This window comes from Scyliorhinus torazame, chromosome 7 (assembly GCF_047496885.1).
Source record: "Scyliorhinus torazame isolate Kashiwa2021f chromosome 7, sScyTor2.1, whole genome shotgun sequence".
In the NCBI taxonomy this organism is placed as follows: Eukaryota; Metazoa; Chordata; class Chondrichthyes; order Carcharhiniformes; family Scyliorhinidae; genus Scyliorhinus; species Scyliorhinus torazame.
In genome coordinates, this window is record NC_092713.1 from 66,928,066 (window position 1) to 66,948,500 (window position 20,435).

The following is a 20,435-nucleotide window of genomic DNA, read 5'->3' on the forward strand; positions in this document are numbered from 1 at the left end:
GTTCACCACATTGCTGAGGATTGTGGTATACAAAAATTGCCACATGATTCAATGTGAACCACATAACGACACACTGCCTGTGATTTCGATGTCCAAATTGGGCCGAGGATTGAAAAACTGCAAGATGTCACATGCAAGAAGAACATCTGAGCAACATAAAATATGTTGCGCCTATTTGTAATCTGGGCAATTTTCTTCCAAAGAACCTAAAATTGTAACCCCTGTACAACCTCCAATTATGACCCTTTATTATTGTGCTCCAGCCCATGAATTTGCATCACTCTTTTCATTGTAGTTTTCTTTGAAAGCTCATTATTGCCAGATGATTGTTCACAGGCAAACACACAAGTAAAAATACAGCGAGACAAAAGCTTTGAAATTAGAATTATATTTCATATGTCAGAAGCAGAAATAAGTTGAAGTTCTTATCCACCATCTATTTGTAATCAAAGGGGGGGTGGAAAATTTCAATTTATATGCTATTAAGCACGTTCTGACATTTAATGTGCACTGTGAGCAAAGCACACAATACACAGTCCTATTTTATATTCTGCAAGCATATGGCAACTATCCTGCAAGTGGATAGGAAATAAGGGTTGCACCAGACTTGCAATATTTTCTCTTTTTTCTCAGAGTCCATGTTGGACTTAATTCTTTGTAAAACATAGGAATTCCTGTAAATGTCAGAGTGTTAATCTGTTAATAACATGTCCATTCTGACCCCAGTTGGACCTTTCTCCAAGGCACAGACGCCACTTTACAAACATGCTCAGAATTAATTAGAGAAAGGGGTCCTTTATTATTACACATCTGTATTGCGCTGGGAAATTATTTTCAAACATCTTTTGGTGGCTCCCTAGAGCATGACTGGTGGGCTATACTATGAGCAATCATATGGAGGAATCATGCCCTGTTAAAATAAAAATTGAGGGACAGATGTAATTCCGCATTCAGACCTCGCACATACTGGCAACATGCCTGCTGGTGTAGTGTTCTGGAAGGAAGCCTCGTTATTGGTTGCCTCTGAATCTGCCATCAAATTAAGAATGGTAGGCAGATTGTTTAGGTTGCAAATCCAATCAGAGCTCTCACTGCCCCTTCGCACACATTAGAACTATGCCATTATTTCTTCTCTTCCCAAGCCCTTCTGGTGCTTGGGAGAAGAAATAACTCACCTCACATTTCTCTGTATTAAATTCCATATGCCAGTTGGATGGGCTAGCTGATGCAGTTGATTGGCATCACGATTGATGTTAGCCAAACCTGCAAGTATGGTAACATTGGCAAATTTTGATATTTTACTCTGTATTCCAATAGCCATATAATATTTCTTAGCACGACTCATTGTTTTTTGTCCTTAAGCCTATTTTTTATCCACACTTACACTGACCCTTCTATTCCATACCCCTCAATTTTTTTAACCAGTCTTTGCTATGACACTTTGCCAAACATTTTCAAAAATCCATACAGACAACATCCACTGCATTTCATTCATCAACCTTCACTGTTCATCAAAAAAAATCAATTAGTCAAGCACGATCTATCTGCCTTTGACAGATGTACTGTTCTGCTTAATTAACTCCAACTTTTCCAAAGGTCTGTTGATTTCTTTTCTCTAATGATTGTTTATAATACCACATCCACTGCTGATGTTGAACTGGCTGGCTTGCAGTTGCTACAAATCCTTTTCTTGAATACTGGGGCCACATTTACCACTCTCCGATTCTCTGGCACCTCTCCCATATCCAAGGCATATTAGAAGATTATGGTAAGCCCTTCCCGCTATTCCACCCCCACTTTGCTTATAAAACTGGAATGCAAACCATCCAGACCAAGTGACTTGCGCACTCTAAGCACAGCCAGGCTTTCCAAGATGTTCTGCTTGTATATTGTCACTCCAACCAATCTCTCCACCATTGCCTCTTTCCGTGATACTTTGTCAGCATCCTCTTCCTTAGTAACCATGGATGCAGAGAACTCATTCATTATTCTAGCCTTGCCTTGCGCCTCTAAGCAACTGTCAACCTTTTACCCCCAATAAGCCCTTCCTTGTCCCTCACTACCCATTTACTAGTAAATATGCCTGTGGAAGATTTGGGGGTTCCCGCTTATGATAACAGCCATTCTCTCTTTGCCAGTCTTATTTTCCTCTTCACTTCCCTTCTCAACATACAGTATTTGGCCTGGGCCTCACTGGAAGAATTCACCTGAAATGCACCAGCCACCCTCTTTTATTTTTGATCTTCAAAGATCTCACAATTTCAGAACAGCCTGACATATAAAAACACGTGGCCACACAGAATTTGTAATTTAAGCAGCAGGTATACATAGCATTCTGACACTGATATTGGAGGGACAGAAGTACAGGAGAAGCCGAATTTCAGAAGCAGAAAATTAATTTTCCAGTCGGAATGTTGACGCCATAACCCAGCCAATGATGGAAGCCATCCTGATTCTGGGGGTAGGGAGGGTGGCTGCAACTCTCTATCGTTAAAGTTAAGGCCCTCCTCCCCCCACAACATGGTACCCATGGAGATGCAGCTGTGGCCGCACTCGATGGGTGGGTTTTCTCCTCCACAATAATGGTCTGGCAGCTGTACCGAGCTCCTATTTAACATTTTGAAGAATCTCCAGTGGACACCTTCATCCTAAGGCACCTCTCTTTCAACTACCCACACTGTCAGTACTGACCTCTGACATTGGAACTGCTGATTTTGCGATGCTGGAGGGCCTCTTATTGTCAGCCATCCTTAACTGAACAGCAAACGCCCCATCTGGCCACTAATTGAGCGTTTTCTTGAAAATTGCATCAGGCGCCATGTGGCTTGGGCTGCCACCTAGAAGTGATCCCAACAGTGGAGTCCCAACCTCAATGAAAATTCAGCTCACTGTATTCTATTCCCTTCACCACCAAACCCCCGCCCCCCCATCCACGCTAGAATTATTTTACCTTGTTTCCTTATCCCCGTTAATTCAACCTGGTACTTTTCTCCTCCTGTAGCCCAGTTAATCGGATATCCTATTTCCACTAACCCAGATCATTCTGGCTCTGCCTTCCCCTCAGATTTCACATTTGCATTCTTTGCCTCCTAGCAGTCAACTCAGCGCAATATTGACGGATAGATACCTGGCAGCATGTCACATTCTATCAACTTTTTAAGTGGTCCTTGACAGCCAAGTATTCTGTGCTTTGCATGCTACAATACACAATATCAAACATGAAAGAAAGTCAAAAACAAAGCCAAGTAACAGTCTTGCAAACGCAGTGAGGATGTAAATTATTGTCAATGGTGATTCTATGGACATAATTTTTGAAAATTTAAATTACCCAATTCATTTTTTTCTCCAATTAAGCATAGCCAATCCACCTACCATGCACATCTTTAGGTTGTGGGGATGAGTCCCATGCAGGCACGGGGAGAATGTGCAAACTCCACACGGACAGTGACCCAGGACCAGGGTCAAACTTGGGTCCTCAGTGCTGTGAGGCAGCAGTGCTAACCACTGCGCCGCCGTGCTGCCCCGATGGACCCAATTTTAACTCTGTTCAAGAGGAAAGGTTTTGAGTGGGTTGAAAGTTTCACCATATAACTCACAAGCAAGAAAGATAGAAGTGGATCCGACCTATTCCTCAATCTTAGACATTTACTAAAACCCATGTCTTACTGGCCCTTGTAGTATTGCATATGGGAAGGAATAATATTTTGACTAATACTTTTATTGCTCAAGAAAATCAACTGAAGTCACTTGCCTGCTGCACCCTATCAGCTTTATTTTCACAAAAGCATTCATATAAACTGAATATAGACTATGTTGACTATATTGGAGGGTTTAGATTGTATTATTCTTAAATCTACTGCCCAACCACTAACAAGCATTTCCAATATAATACAAGCAGCATTCACAAAGTGGTTGTGCGCTTATCAAAATAATCAATCAACTCAGTAATATAATTTTACTGATCAGATTTCACAATGATGTGATCAGTTTTATATACTAGATGTTGGTAGATAGAGAACAAATCTCAAATTAAACAGAATTTTGCTTAATTTGAATTATTTAATTTGAATGGTTTCAAATTCAAATCAATCTCAAATCCTCTTCTGAATAATCAATTAAATTAAGCAGAAAAAACATTTCCCTCCGGATAAGTGACTGACTGAAATGTTATTAAAATCAATGAGTCTTTGAATTATCAGAAAATTAACATAAGAGGAGAGAGAGCCTTTTGCAAAAAGCCAATAATGTAGGATCACTCAAATACAAGTACTGTAACGATTATTATAAGGAATCCTATCTGTTCGCACAATTTTTACTAAATATCTTTTGACTTATTGTCAACACATAAATGTCTCAGGTAAAAATGACTGCTGCTTGAAAATTGGAAGTAAATGACTATGGAAGATACATTATTTGTGCTAAAGAACAAACACACACACCCACACAGAGGTGCACGCACCCACAGAGGCGCACAAACCCACAACAAGGTGCACACACCCCAAGGCTCACACAAAGTGAAAGGGTTTCAAATTGCCTGCTGAAGTGGAAAAGGAATCCACTCAATTGATTAGAGTGTAGAAGATGGAACCCTAATGCACGGCACTCAAAATGATAGCATTTCCCACTTCTGAATCAATAGGTAAACATCTGCTCTTTTGTTAATAACACAGTCCCATTTAAAAAAAAATGTTTTATTCCTTATTTCCTAGCTTCCTCAAAGATTCTTCTAAAAAAGCAAGGTTCCCATGATGCTGAATGAAAGGCATTCGTAATGTCTTCAGTTCAATTTTACTGATGAATGCAAAAGCCAAAAGGTCGATACAAACCCTACTCTTGCATTTGATTAATGCTTCAGAATTCAAAAATCCAAACAATAAAAACATGTTGAAATAATGCTGACTGGAATATATGTGTCAATATTGTCAGTTTTGTTTCTAACCAGAAGTATATGGCAGTTTTTTTTTTTTTTTAAATGAATTTGGTTATCAAGAACAATCTGCAAGCTTCAATAGATGAAAAATACAACATAAGAATGTAATTTATTATTTCTGATTTTCTTTTTAAACCAAGGTTCATGTATTATAAAATTATGCAAAGGTCAGCCCCAAACTAACAGAAAAGTCTTGGGTCACCAGTTCAATTTTTATAAACAATTGCTTGTTAATGTATTTTCTATGACATATTGGAAATTTGACTTCCAAGTTTTTTTCCTTTAAATTGTTAAGCCAGAAACATAACATTTCCATTTTTAAAAAAAAAATCAACGCAATGTATTTCAACAGCACAAACCTTCCCTCTTCCAATTTTTTATTTTGTACCCTCAATGGTATTTTTGTTCAACCAGATAGAATGCTCCTTTGATTATCAAGCAATTTGCTAAGCAACATCTAATATAAATAATTTAAGAAGAATTTGGCACAATTTTTTTAAAATTGAAAATTGATAGTTATGCCATGTCGGAAATACAAACACCTCCATGTTTCACGTGGAATGGCTGCTATATATTCAGGCTTCTGGTCACAATGCAGTGTGAAGCACTATCTTCAGCACAAGTCCAAGCTAATAATATATGGTATTCAAAATTGCTGTTTCCAAAACCTTTCTGCATTTTTAATGAGGTCAATTTCTTTTCGACAGGCACTGTAGTTCTCAAAGATATCCATCCTCTTTTGGATAACGTATTGATCAAAATATTCTTGACAGATCTCACTTAATCACCTCACAAATAAGCAATCTTCTGAAAAGTTTCTGGAATCTGTTTCATATTCAAGCTCATGCTGCCTCCATATTTTGGACACTAGCTCTTGAAGCAAATGATAGGCTTTCATCGATGTTCAAAAAGATATTTGAAGATTTGTACCATATACTGTGCTTTCAGCACTCTGTAGTTAAATTCTTCTGCAATACTGCTACTGCAGAGTTTAGCCCACAATTTTAAAAAAACTTGCTTTTATTGAAAACACATGGCATTTACTGCAATGGTGACATGGCAATTACGACATAAAGTTGATTTTAAAAATTTCACAGCAGCTTAACGTTTGGAAGTTCCAATCAACACAGCCACAATCAACAGCTATCTACATTTGATTTGTTTCACCTGAGTCACCACAACTCAGTTCCACCATTCTAGCCTGCTCACCTAATTCCTGCACGTTCTCCAAAAGGGTTATTCACCATGTTACTGACTTAACTCCGATCTTTTTGGTGTAATCAACTGATCATTTTACATTGCATATACATGTTTTGTACACGAGATCCGAAAATATGTTACAAATGATAACAGGTGTAAAAGAAAATACGAGTAAACCTTGCTTGCTTAATGCCTCATCCTTACTGAAATTACAGCCTGGTTTCACAACCCAATGTTGGACGATCATGCCGATTATTACTGAAGAGAAATTGGACTTGCGAATGAGAAACTGCTTTTGCATCAAAGTTGTTTGAACTGAGAATGATATCCAGCAGTGAGAAAAGATTATCACAGATATACTAAAAGAAAGACACTATCTGAAATATTTTCAATGTTTCACTACATCTTTTCCTTGACAGGAACGATTTGGTTTTGGATCTGTATTCTGGCAGTTAAAACCTGAAACTCTGTAATTGCTTTGTGCAAATTCAGACTTAACTCAGATTTTAAATTAAAAACTTTGGATTTTATGGTACATTTTCAAAAAGTATTAAAAAATATTATTTGTGCTGTCCTATTATAGAAAGAAAAGATAAGAACATCTGGAAAATACATTGTTACTTTAGTTAGAGTTTGATTGCACAATGGGAACTGTAGCAATGTTATGATTTATTGAACTTTGCGCAAATATCTGAAACTCTGCAACACAGTCAGAGCATTCTGTTAACAAATTATAGAACTCACAACCAATGCCATAATTGGTGCGGCACGGTAGCACAGTGGTTAGCACTGCTGCCTCATAGCACCAGGGACTCGGGTTCAATTCCAGCCTCGAGTAACTGTGTGGTGTTTGCACTTTCTCACCGTGTTAACATGGGTTTCCTCCGCATGCTCTGGTTTCCTCCCACAGTCCAAACGATGTGCAGGTTAGGTGGGTTGGCCATAATAAATTGCCCCTTAGTGTCCAGAAAAGGTTACATGGGGTTACTGGTTTGCAGGAATATGGTGTGGAGTAGGGTGCTCTTTCGGAGGGTTAGTGCAGACTCGATGGGCCGAATGGCCTCCTTTTGCACTGTAGGGATTCTAATTATTTAATGGTTCCATGCAAGTAGAGATCTCTGAGCTTTGAAAACATTCAGTCATTGCTAATGCTTTAACTAAATGACGAGTGGATTTGCTGTACATAATTTGAATTTTGCTTCTTTTATAAAAGAGTACCACATCCTTCGAGTAAGCAGTACTCTTTCTACACAGCATCAATAATGCAATCTTCCTCCAATTTATGCTACCATGGCCCAATAGCGATGCTAATAGTGAGATTTTTCTTTGAACCAGATAAATAGATTAGCATTTTTCTCAGATAAACTATTGGAGACTGGCGAGGCCGCTGAATATGTTCACAGCTTTTGTCTATCTGAAAGCATATTTTAAGAGTAATATATACACCTTGGAACTGAAATGGATAGGGAAATATAGAAGTGGACAATAATTTGATGGCAGAATGCTGAAATTTAATCAAGTACTTTCAAACCTGTTTATCGAAAGCACGCAAGGACAGAATAAAAAGTTAAGTTTATGATCAGAATTGTATATTTTGGAATATTAGTACATTTCAAAATTTTAATTCATGAATTAGCTAGATATCCAGTTAAACTAACTGATTTTTTTCAAGGTTAGTAAGGTAGAAGTGTTGAATTCATCTTCATTTTTGAAAATCACAAGGGTGAAATAATCATAAATTAGCTCCACCTTTGTAAAATCATGTTCATCATTGAACTTTATGCCTTCTCTCACCGTTATAAACTTGTGATTTTTTCTCCCTTTAAACTACTAAATATTCAAACTTGCACACATTTGGTCCATTTCGTTCTGAACAAAAGTGTCCTGCACCGATGGCTAATGGGTCAAAACTACTGCTGCGAATTGCGTTAGGAACCATAATCTATATCCATGTCCTAAAGTTTAATAAACAGTGGAGCGAGCTGTTTGAGGAACACATACCATTAGTGGGAGCCGAGCTGGCCGCTGGTGTGGGAGGGACTGGTCTTGGTCTTGGCTTTGGAGTTGGAGTCACAAATCGAACCGGTCCAACAAACTCAACATAGGTTCCAGGGAAGTCTCCTTTGTCTTTGCTTCTTTCGTTGACACCATTTAGCCATCCTTTGGGATTCTTTTCATCTCCTTCTTGATAATTCGCCGTCACGAGCACCGACTTGCCAACAGTCAGAACGTCGCCTGGCAGTAAGTTGATATCTTCTTCTCGCTCCTTCTTGTACTCGAACAGAGCTCGGAACTGGAAACCCTCGGTACACATTGTTGCTGTTCTGTCCCAGGAATGTTTATTCTACTTTTGGAAAAACAAAAGTTGAGGTGGTGGGGAGGGGTCTTGACGCCGACAACCACCGTGTGACTCTTCCCTGGAACTCAAGGTCAACCTCAGAAGCTTGTCAGTTTCTCCGGCAGTGTGAAATCGCCGCTGTCCCATTAGATACAACCTCCATTCTCTTCATTTCGATGGTGCGCCGACCCAAGTTGCTGGACACTTAAACTTCTCAATGACTGCTGGTTGCTTATCCCGAATCAAGCGGAATTCATCGGGACGTCCTGAGTTCAAGTCCTTTCTGTAATCCAAACTGTCCAGAGAGAGAGAGAGAGAGAGGAGGGTTTATTAAACAGGTTAAAGGCCGTCCCCTGACCCTCTCCCCACTACATGCGCATTATTTGTTGAGGCACTAGGGGTATTTATACGGAAGTACAGTATTTGGGGATAAGTGGATCTATCTGGTAATTCAACACACAACAAAATCACCCCCCCCCCCCCCCCCCACCCCGCCCGCAATAATCTCCAGAGCACACTCGCCTTCAGCCGCTCAGACCTGTGGACACCATGCAATCACCCACTCTAAAATGTCAGATGCAAAAAGGGAAAGTTGAGCCAAAAAAAATCCCGCAGATAAAAATGAAGAAATCCCAAGGGTAAGAGATTGAAAAATAAAACCGAGTGCAAACACCACGTCGAGAAAAAAAATGGCTAAAAATATATACCAGACCCCTACGGGTTTCAGCACACAAAAAAATACCTCTCCAAATCCTGGGCGATTCCCCCGGTACGATGTCCACGCCTGGTGGAGAGAGGATTTAGGGGGCAGATCTCGCCACAGTGTCTGCTGAACGTGACGCCTGCTGCCTCCTCATCATTGCCTTTAATTGCAGTTGCTTTATTTCAGATGCATGCTGGCAAGATCGGGCACTCCGCAGTCTGGACTGTTCATTGCAGTCACTTTCCCCCCAGCCAGATTCCCAGTATTTATAGCGTGACGTGTCTAACCACACCTCCTGTCTGTGATAAATTGCAAGTGAAAGTCGGTCATTGCACTGCAGAATCTGTGCAGCTGTACGGATCCCTTGGAAAGAGCAGCGCCTGGTTCACTTGCTGGGTTCAAGCTGCAACGTGTTGCATTAAGCATGGTGCACTTGGGATTGGAGCAGGACTAAAGGGAACTTCTGGCATTTTCAAGATTTATTTGGGGTGGGGTGAGTGGTGTAAATGCAGTAAGAACTAAATGTTTTCGTTTTTGGATGAAGGTTTTCTTATTGCAAAAATGTTTTCGGAATACATAATAAAAATCTACCAGCTGAGGATGCCAGTGGGTAAATGGGGATAGTTTAGCACAGGGCTAATTTGCTGGCTTTTAAAGCAGACCAAGGCAGGCCAGCAGCACGGTTCAATTCCCATACCAGCCTCCCCGAACAGGCGCCGGAATGTGGCGACTAGGGGCTTTTCACAGTAACTTCATTTGAAGCCTACTTGTGACAATAAGCAATTTTCATTTCATTAAATGTATACAGTTACCCACTATTGTTGTCCTTTCACATGCTCTGCCTCATCACTTCTATTAACCCCTCCCCTTCCTTTGTGTTGTCCCACATCAGTCTTTGATGATACACAATTTCCTGGAGTGAAACATTCAGAAGGCTGAAGCCATCATCCACCTGAAACTTTATATCCTCGAGACTGATTCCAACACATTCCTCCGCCATTGTTTCAGATCGAACCAGGTTGTTCTCAACCTCTTCTGTCCATTTGTGCCACGCTACTCTTCCAATTCTGCTTCCTCTCCATCTCCAAGACTGTCTATTTCCAACACTGCAATATCCCCCATCTCTGCCCTTCAGCCCACCTGCCATTAAAAATTTCATGCATGTCCCTTCCACCTCCATAGGACCATAGAATCCCCTACAGTGCAGAAGGAGACCAGTTGGCCCATCGAGTCTGCACCGACCCTCTGAAAGAGCACCCCACCTAGGTCCACTCCGCTGCCCCATCCCCACAACCCCAGCCAACCTGCACATCCCTGGACACTAAGGGACAATTTAGCAAGGCCAATCCAACTAACCTGCACATCTTTGGACTGTGGGAGGAAACCAGAGGACCCGGAAGAAACCCACGCTGAGACGGGGAGAAAGTGCAAACTCCACACTGACAGTCACCCAAGGTTGGAATTGAAACAAGGTCACTGGCGCTATGAGGTAGCTGTGCTAACCACTGTGCCACCAGACTCCAGACTTTTCTCCTGGCTAGCCGCCCAGAAATTTCAGCTCATCCAACACTCTGCTGTGCCTGAGATCAAGAAATTCAAAATGCATCTGGCCAGAGGGATCTGGGTGCCTTTGATCATGAATTGCAGAAAGTCGGTATGCAGGTACAGTATGTAATTAAAAAGGCAGATTGCAAAAGGACTGGAGTATAAAATTAGTGAAGTGTTGTTGCAATTGTATAGGAGACCACATCTGGAGTATTGTGCCCAGTTTTGGTCTCCTTATTTGAGGAAGGATCTGGTGGCTTTGGAGGCAGTTCAGAGGAGGTTCACGAGATTAATTCCAGGGATGAAAGGGTTGACATATGAGGAGTGATTGAACTTATATTCTTATATTCGCTGGAGTGAAAGGGAATTTGATCAAGATATATAGGATACTAAAAGAGATTGATAAAGTAAATGTAGACCAAGTGTTCCCCTGTAGGACAATCTAGAAAGAGAGACCACAGATATAGGTTGAGAGGTGGTAGATTTAGAACTGAGATGAGGAGGAACTACTTCTTGCAGAGGATGGTGAATTTGTGGAACGCACTGTCCCACAGTGCAGTGGTATCTGAGTCTTTAAAGGGTTTCAAGCAGGAGATAGATATATTTCAGATTTTAAAAATGGCTTAAAAGGTTATGGGGAACAGGTGGGGAGGTGGATTTGACACCAGGAAGAGATAAGCCATGATCTGATTGAGTGGCGGAGCAGGCTCAAAGGGTCGAATTGCCTACTTCTGCTCCCAATTCTGAAGTTCCTATGATACCCTGAATGCAATATTTATCATGGCCTCCGTCTGAATGCCTAACAACCTCTCCATAACTCCTCATTGAGGAATACCCTGGGGCCTATTACCCTCTGACTGGAAGAGAATAACGCCCAGATTTGGCTAGCCCAACAGTCTTACATCAAGCAGTACAGGCTAATTCAGCAGTTACACCATCAGCCTCCCAAAAGATTATGCACAAGCTGGTGAGTAAATTAATCCATCATTTCTTACAAAATTATCAAAGGAGAAACCAGATAATAAAGTCATAAACTGACAATTATTAATTATCCCCCATGATCACAACACCAGTTAAAATTAAATATAGAGCAAATTATCTAACAGAGAGAATAAACTGATGGAATGAATAACAGAGGTTGCAAAGGTAATTCAGTTATGTCATGGTAATTCAACATTATTAATTATAATTTGATGGTTAAGACCTGTGTTGGAGATTGGTAAAAAAATGCTGCTGAGAGTAATTTATGATTAAATTCCTCAGGTTGCAGTCAAGGTACCAGCTTTAGATCATCAGATTATTGGATAGATTAAAGGATATGTGCATTCCAGAGCAGATAAATGTTGGGATTTTACCCTAACGTTCAGAGTTACCATCAGAACACACTGTGATCCAGTGGATTGAATGCCAGGACACTATGTAGATGCCATCATCAGAGTTTAGTGTTAACGGATAAGTCAGCTGCTTTCTTTTTAATGGTGCTAAGTTCGTTCCAGTTTTTTCCATCCTCCCAAAAAAACAATTTATCTATGACAGTGGTTGGTGGCCAGAAACATAAATATTTGTTTAAGCAATTATTTATCTAAACTGATAGATTTTATGACAAAACACCATTTTATGACAAAACACCAGGCTTTGAACAAAGAATACTTCTGAAACATATCAAGAACATATCATGAATTTGGAGAATAAGTATAAATAATTCAATGAACAATAAGTTAATAGGAGTTTGTATTACATAGAGAGATTTGGAATGATATGTGTGGGATACGCGTCGTTGTCCTGTCTGGATTTGAATATCATGCAGAATGAATCCAAAGTGCATGAAGTTGTGCTCTTCAAACAGAAAGTTGCATAACTTTAAAGCCAACTGAATGCACTACTCAGCATTCATTCTAAAGGTTATTAGGACTAGAGGGGTTGGGAAGGGGGATCAATCAGTGACCATGAGCAGGACGTAGCAAAAAAGGGATGATCTTTGAAACTGGATAGTTTTAATGGGTATACCTGTTTGGGTACAAGTGATACGCAAAACAGGGGGGGGGGGGGTATGGAGGACAGGTAACCTGTCCTCCATACCCCCCATAAGTGACTAATTAGGCGCTGAAAAGCAAGGTAATTACCCATGAGGGAAACGTCACAGGTATTAAGAATAGAAGAATGGTGATTATGGGGAATTCTAGATCAAGAGTTAGATTGTTTGTTTCTGGACATGATTGAGAATCCTGAATGGCACATTGTTGACATGGCTATTAAATTCAAGCCCTCAAGAAGCAAATACAAAAAGTTATGGAATTATAGATCAAGTAGCCAAAGCTTATGGGTTATGTGAGCACGGTAGCACAAGTGATTGGCACTGTGGCTTCACAGCGCCAGGGTCCCAGGTTCGATTCCCTGCTGGGTCACTGTCTGTGCAGAGTCTGCACGTTCTCCCTGTGTCTGCGTGGGTTTCCTCCGGGTGCACCGGTTTCCTTCCACAGTCCAAAGATGTGCGGGTTAGGTGGATTGGCCATGATAAATTGCCCTTAGTGATCAAAAAGGCTAGGAGGGGTTACTGGGTTATGGTGATAGGGGGGGAAGTGAGGGCTTAAGTGGGTCGGTGCCGACCCAATGGGCCGAATGGCCTCCTTCTGCACTGTATGTTCTATGTAAACTATGTAAACCAGTGACATTGACTGGAGTAAATTTGAGGTTTTGCTAAAGAAATTTTAATTAAATTCCAGGTTAAGGAGCAGAAACTCCAGGATTGATGTCTACTAATTACTCCCAGTATCACATGTTGGACTGCACAAGAAGATAAATTGTTAACAAATGTCTGGAAGAAGGGAACAGAAGGTGGGGCGGGTCTACAGATTACTGGTCCACTTTGGGACGAAGCAAGGCTGTATCTGTAAGGTGATCTTTGCCAAAACCAGCAGGGCAATCATGCCCTTCTCAAAGGATCAAGACTACAGTTGGAAAAATTTGATACAGCATGGGATAGGTGGGAGGGTGGTGAGAGGGGAAAATTCACAGAGTATTGAAAAAGTGTGAAAAAAAGACCAACAAAGCCTTTTGAGTGGGCACAATTATGCAATACAGAATTTTGTCTAAAAATACACAGAGCATTAAAAAAGGTTACCAGAGGCAAAAAACCTTGTTTCAAGAGTTGCTGTAGCAGCCATTCAAGAAACCTGGCCACAAGCTAGGCAAGATTGGGAAGTAACAAGTCCAGGCAATAAGATATTAGGAAAGACAGAGACATTGAGAAAGATAGTGGAGCGGTACCATTGTTAAAAGATAAGAGCAACAGTGATAAGAAGAAGGAATTTCAGCCAGGGTGATCAGATACTATAAATACGTTGAGCAGGGTTTTCCATTTGGCCAGGGTAGCTCGCCATCACCTTCTCAAAGGCAAATAGGGATGGGCAATAAATGCTGGTTTAGTCAGCGACACCCCCATCCCTGGGATTAGTTTTTTTTTTAAAGCAGTGCTAACCATACTATTGAGTGGCTGCACACTTCAGCATGGGGCCCAAAATTGTGTAAGGTGAGTATCAGTTAAAGTTTGCCTGCACCACTTACAGGGGGAGGTGTTTGTGGGAGAGATTCTGAGATGGAGGAAGAATGAGTTATGGCAGAAAAGAGGTAAGAACAGGCACCAAGATTTTCTCATCCTCTATTGGAGGCTTTGGTTGAGGAGGCAGTGAGGGGGACATATGGCATCTATCCACAGAGGGCCAGGAGGCCCTCCAGGGTAAACAAACCCTCAGAAGGTAGTTGGCGCATATCTGAGTCAGCCCAGAGAATCTGGATGCAGTGCTGCAAGAAGTTCAATTACTTCATCTGGGTGGTCAAGGTCATCTTCAAATGCCACATCCCACCAAGTGCATCATTAGCCTCAGATATTGATCAATCAACCATACTTCCTTCTCTTAGCTATCAACAACCTCAATCAATCATGTTTCATACATAACATTTGTACCTTCACCTCACCTTCACATACTTAACACTGCTGCAAGCCACACATGCACATATCACAGCTTGCATACACTGCCAGGTATTCAATCATGACAGCCACATTAGGCAAACAGATTGCATGACACTCACAAACATAATTCCTTCTTGCTTGCAGACCTAACCAGGGGGAACAGTGGTAATTGCTGAAGCTGTTGCAAGTAGTGGAACTCAAACCATCAAAGCTGATGGTACCCTTAATTTCTGCTCACACCCCATTTCCCGCTCAGTCTGCACTGTCTACCGAATTACAAGCTGCAGATGGGTCAGCGTGCACCTCTTTCTTTCCACTCCTCCCCTCACCACAACCCTACCCTTTCAGGATCCAAGAACTGACATGGGCAATGAAAGGTGGAGCAGCAGGATGAAGAAGAAACACAATCACTTGGTCCCATTCCTACAGCCATCAGCTCAGACAGTAACACTGTGTGTAATTTATAGGTTAGTATAGAAGTGGGATCTACACATGGTAAGACATTGGGTACAGGTAGTTGGCAGCCAAGACAGGGGACAATGGTAGTGCAGCTGCCATCAAAGCTGTGGAGTACAGTGTTCAAAGGGGCTGCCCTCCATAAGGTCGCTAGGATTACTGAAGCACCGCACTGGGGAATGGCAGAGGTTCCACAGAGCAGGTAAATGCGCTGTATATTCTTGTCATTCCAGCGGGCCATCGCTTTCCAATGTTAACTATGGCCTAGTGTTTCTTGCTGAGACTCAGGTAGGAGACATGCTTTCTGAACACCCTGGGAAAGTATGGATTCCTGCAGAGTCCTCTCCCCACCCCCCTCCTTTTTCTCTCTCTTCCAGCATCTGTCGTACACTGTGTCATCTCTGTTCATTCTTCTTCACGTAGTCCAAAGGAAATGCAATCACATCTGGGGGAAAGGTGTATTGAGCTCCATAATGGCACTACTAGCATTAAATCAGCATCAATCAGATTGACATCACAATTTGCTTACTCTGCATTATTCCAGCAGACGGTCTCTGTACCCATGCTAATGTCCTTACCAAAATAGCAGCCATCTCACACACACCAGAAGTGTGCATGTATCTAGAATGCCATTTCGGAATCAAAACAGCACTTGTAGCTTAAAACAGGCATGAAGGAGTTGAATTATGCGGTCAATAATTTTCTGGAATACATTCAGCACAGGTTCTTCGAACAATCCATTTTTGTAACTAACAAGGGAACAGGCCATATAGATTTAGTGATGAACCACAAAACCAAATTAGTTGACAATCTGATAGTAAGGGAGCATGTTGCAAATAGTAGCCATAATATGACTGAATTTATTAATAGGTTTGAAGTAAAATAGGATGTTAAAAAACAAGCTTTTAAATTTAGGTAAGGTAGGTTTAAGGGATGAGAATTCATTGATAAGAATAAAATCTGGTTGAATCACTAATGAGTAAAGCTACAGCTCAAGTATTCAAGGAATGATTTAGTACAATACAAAACCAGTCATCAGCAGCCTTCATGAGCCCCATTTTAGTATTGCAGTTTCTGCCACACTTGCTGCAGAGGAAGACAGTGGGCTGAGAAGGTGCATGATTGGCTGGTGTCGGTTTTCTCTGGGCCCTCTTCTCAGCCAGCTGAGCTTGACCTTTCTACTCGCATCCCCCAGTACCTTTCCAAACAGTCAACCTCCAGACATAATGGCTGTTCGTGCCTACCTCCAGGTTGTCAGGGTCAATGTCCTCTATCTTGGCAGTGTCCTGGTCACAAAGGTATGAATGCCCAAGAGATCCTGACCTGGTGACCAATTTACCATGCATAAGGTCTTTGGGTATACAACCATCATCTGTCCAGTGAATGTGGTTGAGACAGTGCAGACATCATTGGCTGAGCAAGGAGTGTCTGCTGATTGAATTAGCATCCTCCAGGACCTGGTCCTGCCAAGAGATGCTGAGGATACGTTTGAAACAATGAAGGTGGAAATTCAGATGCTTCTACTGCCGAGCATGTTACTCAGGTCTCACCACTGTAGAGGTGTAAGCTGAGGACACAGGCTTGGTAGACTCAGAGTTTGGTGTTTTCAATCTGGTTACTCTGGTTTCACACTCACTTGTTCAGCTTGGACATAATAGCTGCAGCTTTTGAAATGCACGTTGATTTCAGCAGCAAGCAACATATTGCTGCTAATTGTGGAGCCTAGACATGTGAAAATATCAACAACCTCCAGCGTCACAGTGTCAATGATGATAGATGGAGGTATGGCGACAGCCTGGACCACGACATCGGTTTTCCCGATGCTGATGATTAAACCAAATTGTTTACAGGAATGAGAGAGTCTGTCCATTTACCGCTGAAGGTGTCCCTCAGTCTGGAAAGCCAGTACAGCATTGTTAATAGAGATCAACCCGTTTGTTTGTTTGTTTGCTTGGTGCAATGGATTCCATCCACTTGTTGAGCAGATGAGCTCCAAGCAACCATTGAATCAGATGGGCAGTGGCGCATCAGCACCTTGCTGGTTGGGGCTATCTGACTTGTGTTGGGCAGTGGCTGACCAATGGGACATGGTGATCCCTCCCACCATCAGAAACAGCCCACTGTACCCATTCCAAACTCCAAGCAAGTTGATCTTATCCCTCGTATGTGCTGTCTCCCATGTTGTGTTAATGCCCAACAGCGAAACTGTAATGTCCTTTACAAGGCACAAACCTGCACCAAGTTTATGGAGACCCTAACCTGCCTAAAGTCAGAGTCCATTTCTGGAGGCCAAATTCCTTGCGAGTTCCTCTGAAACTTTAACTTGGGAGAGACCTGTGAGGAATGCAGTTTCCATGTGTTGTGATGAGGAGGCACAGCCGAAGACTTGCCCTAGAGAGGTCGTAGTGATAGAGACAGACTTAATTGCTGTTAGAAAGCAGTGGAGACTGAAAATAAGAAGCAAACTATCTCACAAAAGCAGTAAGTATGCTAAACTCTCTTCATCCACACACTAGACACAACACATTGACCTGTTGGACATGCAGCTATTGGCTGTTTAGTTCAGTTGGCTATAGCATGGTGCAACTAGCCCTGCACTGACCAGTGTGTCTGTTCAGCTGCAAATCACACTAATTTACAAAACCAGTCATTGTTGTTGTTTCTCTTCCCACGTCCAGTAGTGCACAAGGCAGAATTCCATCTGTTTCCATAGCAAATTATTCCTGGAACAGGTTGCTAGCCTGTCACCAGAGGCTTAAGGGTGTCACTGTGCATCAAGCATGGCTGACCAGGAGTCTACGCTGTTTTTACTGCCTTCTGTTGGTGTATGTTGGAAGGATCTTGTAAGTTAATGCACAACCTGTTGGCCATGCTATAAATGCACCTTCCTTGACCATCAAGTCCGGGGGTGGGACTCGAACTCAGAGCTTCTGACTTAGAGGCAGGGTGCTACCACTGCGCCACAAGACCACCCATTAAACCACTACAGACCCCAAACTAACCTGGCTGGTTCAGCGTCCATGACAAACAAGTGAGGTAAGAAATATTTTTAAGGCAAAATAAAAAGCTTACACAAAAAGAAGTGGAAATACAGCCATCAGGGAGAATGAGAACGAGGTAATATAACCGAAGATGTTAGAATTTTTAATTTTTAAAAATAAATTTAGAGTACCCAATTCATTTTTTCCAATTAAGGGGCAATTTAGTGTGGCCAATCCACCTAGTTTGCACATCTTTGAGTTGTGGGGGCGAAACCCACGCAGACACGGGGAGAATGTGCAAACTCCACACGTACAGTGACCCAGAGCCGGGATCAAACCTGGGACCTACGGCGCCGTGAGACCGCAGTGCGACCACTGTGCCGCCGTGCTGCCCAAAGATGTTACAATTGTGGAACTATCATTCAGGGTTGGCCGAAGCAGACTTTTTTCCAGAAGTTAACAGGTGAAGAATGAGGGGCCATAGATACAAAATTAAATTAAATTAAAACAGAGAATAGAATAAAGATATTCACAGATAATTATGAGGCAATTCAAATCAGGTTTCATTGCTGAGGCAGAAATTATATCAATGTTCTGGAGTAGACTGAATAACTGAATGTAGAAAAAAAAGACTTGAAGAGAGATGCGAACAGGGTGGGTAAATGTGATTAGTATTATTTGCTCATTCAGAGAGTAAACATCAGTGGCCTGTTTCTGTGTTGTAAACTCACACACATGCGCATCACAATCCAGGTGGCACTATCACCCCATCCACTCCTTAAATTTTCAATTTATTTTTAACAAAGGACCTTTTACAGATAAGGAGTCACATACTTGTATCTCTGAACAGTTATCTCTGAGCCTGTGATCTTGGTGGTTTATACCTCCCAGTCTGTAAGGAATGCTTTGCTTCAATGTTTTACTGTATGCAATCTGTATTCACTGGCCCAATTCACAATGGCTCTTCGGTTTCACAGGGTTCAGCTTGACTGCTGGTTTTATTATGAGGGCACATTTAAGGGAATGTGCACCATGAACTCCATGATACACTTTGGGGTTCTCTAAACCCTGGCCTGTAATACCACCGCAATCATTACATCTGTGGGAATGGCCGAGACAGCGATAGTAGAGAATTCACACAGACTATGCTGGTCTAGTGGAGGCACAAATGTTCCTAGTGATTGTGGATGCACACTCGAAATGGCCAATAATACTGATCATGAAATCCACGATGATAGAACAATCCATTGAGAAGCTGGTCCAAATATTTGCAAAATTTGGAGCAGGCCCTGACAATGGTGCATAATTCACTTCTAAGGAGCTTGAAGATTACTTAAAGGGAAATGGTATACAGCACAAAGTCAGCCTGAGACAAATGGATTGGCCGGATATTTCATTAAATCACTAAACATTCCATCAATGAATCAAAGGATCAACATATATTGGCAAGACCGAGTTCTTAATATCTTATCCGAACATCGCACAGGCAACAACACAGAGTTCATCAGCAATGCTGTTGTTCAAAGGAAACTGAGAACACAGTTTGATCTTTTGATACCACCTGATACATTAGAGATTGTCCAACGATAACAACAACCATAAATTGCTTGGAGGGAACAAAACTCTAAAAAGTGAGTGTTCACTCAAAGAGAGCAAGTGCTAGCCAGAAGCGATACCACCAATGAGAAATGGGTACCTGCTGTGATCTAAGCAAAAACAGGTCCAATATCAGACACCGTATAGACGGATGATGAAAGAGTTTGGCGATGTCATGCTGCCCAGCTACCAGTTTCATGCAGTGAAATCGCTGAAACTTCTCCTAATAAAACCTCTCATCGTGTTTGTAAGAATCTAAGGTTTTGGCATCTCCACACCTTTTCTCTTTCCGGCAAACTCAGAGATATAACAGTACCTTTGAGTGTATATAATCAAAACTGCTGTCAATCACTATCACTGACAAAGGATGTGACGGAGGAGTCCCGTGAGCTGACCTCAGTTTACAGAAGCAGCAGTCGATGTCAGACTTGCATACTCAACCTCCCAGTTAATGTTGTATGTATTTACAGCGGAATTTTCTGTCGGCGGGATCCTCGGGTCCGCCAGCAGCACACCCACGCCTGCGCGTTTCCTGATCGCGTGGGATGGCCACCAAAGGAAACCCCATTGGCCGTCTGCTAGAATGACAAATCCTGCTGCTGGCGGGGGCACGCCATGCGAAAAAACATGGCTGGAGAATCCCGCCCATAGACCTTTCTTCAAATCAAGATTATTTTTTTACCAATCATTGTCGTATGATTGGTATGTTTATGCCT

At 41.8% G+C, this 20,435-nt stretch overlaps 1 protein-coding gene across 1 annotated transcript in view; it reads right to left on the reverse strand.

Moving 5' to 3' along the window:
- Window positions 1-9,409, reverse strand: part of pik3r3b (phosphoinositide-3-kinase, regulatory subunit 3b (gamma)) — a 755,907-nt gene extending 746,498 nt beyond the window's left edge. Inside the window, exons 1-2 of the mRNA XM_072510843.1 lie at window positions 9,211-9,409; window positions 8,132-8,763 (exon numbers count right to left, since the gene is read on the reverse strand). Coding sequence (XP_072366944.1) covers window positions 8,132-8,444 — 313 coding nt within the window. The 5' untranslated portion in view covers window positions 8,445-8,763; window positions 9,211-9,409. The remainder of the gene's footprint in view (window positions 1-8,131; window positions 8,764-9,210) is intronic.
- Between the last annotated feature and the right edge of the window lie 11,026 nt (window positions 9,410-20,435).